Here is a 2935-nt window from a genome sequence, read left to right on the forward strand (position 1 = left end):
CCCCCCCCCGTTCTTCAGCAGGAGTATCTTGACTCTTCTGGGCCTTCTGAATCTCTGCATAATTTCATAGTTGACTTACTAGGTTTCTGGAGGGATGAAGAAAAGCTCAGTGTTTGGCTGCCCACGCTTTCAGCTGTGTCCTTTGTCTTCCAGCTTTTCAGATGAACTGGTAGATGAAGCCCTGGGGGCCATGGCTGCAGAGCTGCAGGATATGTGTGAAGACTATGCAGAAGCCGTGTTCACCTCAGAGTTCCTAGAGGCTGCTGCATAAGACTTTTCAGAAGGGGTCCTCGTGTCACTGGAAGAGGGATTCCCCCCACCACCCCCACCCCCGTGTTAGCCCTCAGGGAGCCTTTGTCTCAGTTGCCCACCCAGGCCCAGAAGGTGCTGCCCATTGAAGGGAAATGCCAGTGAGGTCATCCTTGCTCCGTGTTCTCATTGTCATGGTTGTGGTTCTGGAAGATATGGTGGATGGCTTACATTTATCAGTTCCTAAGAAACGTGAGATGATTATGGTGATAGAGTATTTTCAGAATGTATAGTTTTCCCATTGAAATAGTGTGTTCATTCCTCTGGCTCAGTTTGGAGATCAAAATGTTTTAAAAGGTAATGGATAAAGACACTTCACGTGGAGATGCAAGCTGCTTTTGAACCCACAGGGGAGTGAGAAGAATTGGTGCTTGCCCAAGTGCAGTTACTGTGTGGTCCCAGATCCTGCCTCTAGTGTGTTCCCTTCACCATCACTGATGGTGTCCTCTAGGACACCTGTCTCTCCTGGGTGGCAAACTCAACATGGAGTGCACAGTATGGTGATGTTGCCAACCTCTGCCTGGCAGCAGTAGAAATGGGCATCCCAGCACACAGACCTAAACACATCTTTCTCCAAGGCTCATTTCCTAAGGAATTTTCCACATTTTCTGTTCCTCAAAGTCATTTATTGCTATGTGCTGACACATGCTGGTAAAAAACACTTTCTGAATCTAGGGGAAGGTTGAGGACAAGAGGAGAGAACCAAGCCTCTCCTTGTGCCTGCTCACTCTCCCAGGAGGGCAAGAGATTCTCCTCTCCACACCACAGAGCAGTCTGGAGGGGTAGTGGAGTGGGTACTGGAAGAACTCCGGAGGACCAAGAGGACCAAAGATGCCTGCAAACCCAAGCCAATTGCCCTCGCCTGGTGGTCCTCTATAGTGTAGCCCTCCGGAGGCTTGTGGCTCCTGGTCCTCTGTAGTGTGGCCCTCTGGAGGCTTTTGGCTCCTGGTGCCAAGATTTTTAGTGACCCTGAATTAGGAAAAGGCAAAGGAATGTGCATAAAAAAAATAAGGCCACTCCCTGAAAAAAGTTCATCTCAGTTATTTGCCTGAGACTTAGTGAAATGTGAACAAAGGGGAGAGACACACCCCAGTACTAATGTGAACCCTGTTGGAACACGCACAATACACTGCTGTCACCTGGGATTGTGTCTGTGGTGCTTGAAATTCAGGTGATTATTTGAGCTGCTTCATCATACTTGTTTGTGCAAAACTGATTTTTGATTAATGTTTTCCTGCTTAATGTTACATAACCTCAGAGCGTAAAGAGCGTGTTTAGTCTGGAGAGTTAAATGTGTGTACTTGAGCAGGAGAAGCACTTGTCATTGGTAGTATAAAATTTGTGTACCAGTTTTTACTGTGATTTAAAAAAATAAACAGTATTTTAAAACGTGAAACATGTCTACTTGAAATAATTTACATCTCCTTTTTTCCCACAGGCAAAGTGAAATGTGATTTACAGAAACCATTGAATACTTTTATATTTGATATAAGCATAGTGAACTATTTGCCACCTCAGAGGAAAAAATAAATGATAATAAAAGCTAACATACTAGACCTTGCTCTAAAGGCATTCCAGCTTACCTAATGCTTGTGTCATCTGTGTGAAGCAGATACAGTCCTCATTCCACTTTATAGATGAGGCTGGGAGGGCCGACTTTGGACAGAGGAGCCTGTGTCTGCAAGGCATGCATGGTCACCAAGTGCATACTCCCACCTCTCCTTTCCCCACTGCACTTTCCTAGTCACCTTTCTGGAGCAGTGCCTTTGCTGGTCACTTCCTGCTGTAGCTCCCCTGCCTGGCCTCTGTACCAGGTGGCCCCCTCTGGTTTACGTTGCTGCACCTCATCCCTGCCTCCCTGTCCAGTGTCTACTTTGTAGCCCTGATCCTGGTGACCCTTGGCAGCCACAGCATTCTTGAGACACAAAAGCAAACCACCAAGAAATGAAAATCTTTATTTGAAAATAGAAGCTGAATCCTTAGACTATAAAGGTTCCTGTGTGCAGCCTTGCATCTAACCCAAATGCTAAATTTTTGCTTCAAGAACAAGGCTGAGCACATGTGAGTCATTCTCTAATTTCTTTCAGTTTTCTCATGACCTATTCATGTCCTATTTTCAGAGAGCCATGCATGAGTTGAGTGTGCCTGTGTTGCATGGGCTCTCTAGTTCACAGCTGCTGAAGAGGCCTCTGTGTGCTTCTAGCACTCCCTCCTGCAGTCCTGCTTTCACCACCATGCCATACTGGGTCTCACCTGTTTGCTCCTTGAGAGCAAGGACTCTCATTGGTGCTCCACAAATTAGTTTGAATTAATACACAGGGCTTGATCACATTCAGTGCAGTCCACAGAAGTCTACTGACCTTGTGAGACGTCCGTGGAATGTTATCTAGGAGGATGCAGAGATAGGATGCAGATCCATCTCCAGGGTTCTACTGCCACTGGGTTCCAGTTCAGTATGGAAAATTTGCCTCTTCCTACCCAGAACCCAAGGGGTGTGTTTGCCTCAGCTGTTCCTGGGTCTCAGTGGGTGCGGGGGCAGGCCCAGGGCTGGAGTACTGAGTGGGGACCCAGGAAGGAACTCTTCCTCTTCCTTTGGTATGGGTGCCATCCCTGCACCTGGGTGCTA

The 2935-nt window shown here is 47.2% G+C and overlaps 1 protein-coding gene across 6 annotated transcripts in view; it reads left to right on the top strand.

The window, feature by feature from the left end:
* Kiaa0753 (KIAA0753 ortholog) overlaps positions 1-1698 on the top strand; it is a 62987-nt gene extending 61289 nt beyond the window's left edge. For all 6 annotated transcript variants that reach the window (XM_017794991.2, XM_029557470.1, XM_029557469.1 and 3 more), the window contains one exon: positions 154-1698. In XM_017794991.2, coding sequence (XP_017650480.1) covers positions 154-271 — 118 coding nt within the window. In that variant the 3' untranslated portion in view covers positions 272-1698. The remainder of the gene's footprint in view (positions 1-153) is intronic.
* The last annotated feature ends 1237 nt before the right edge of the window (positions 1699-2935 follow it).

This window comes from Nannospalax galili, unplaced genomic scaffold (assembly GCF_000622305.1).
Source record: "Nannospalax galili isolate Female #2095 unplaced genomic scaffold, S.galili_v1.0 scaffold888, whole genome shotgun sequence".
NCBI lineage: Eukaryota > Metazoa > Chordata > Mammalia > Rodentia > Spalacidae > Nannospalax > Nannospalax galili.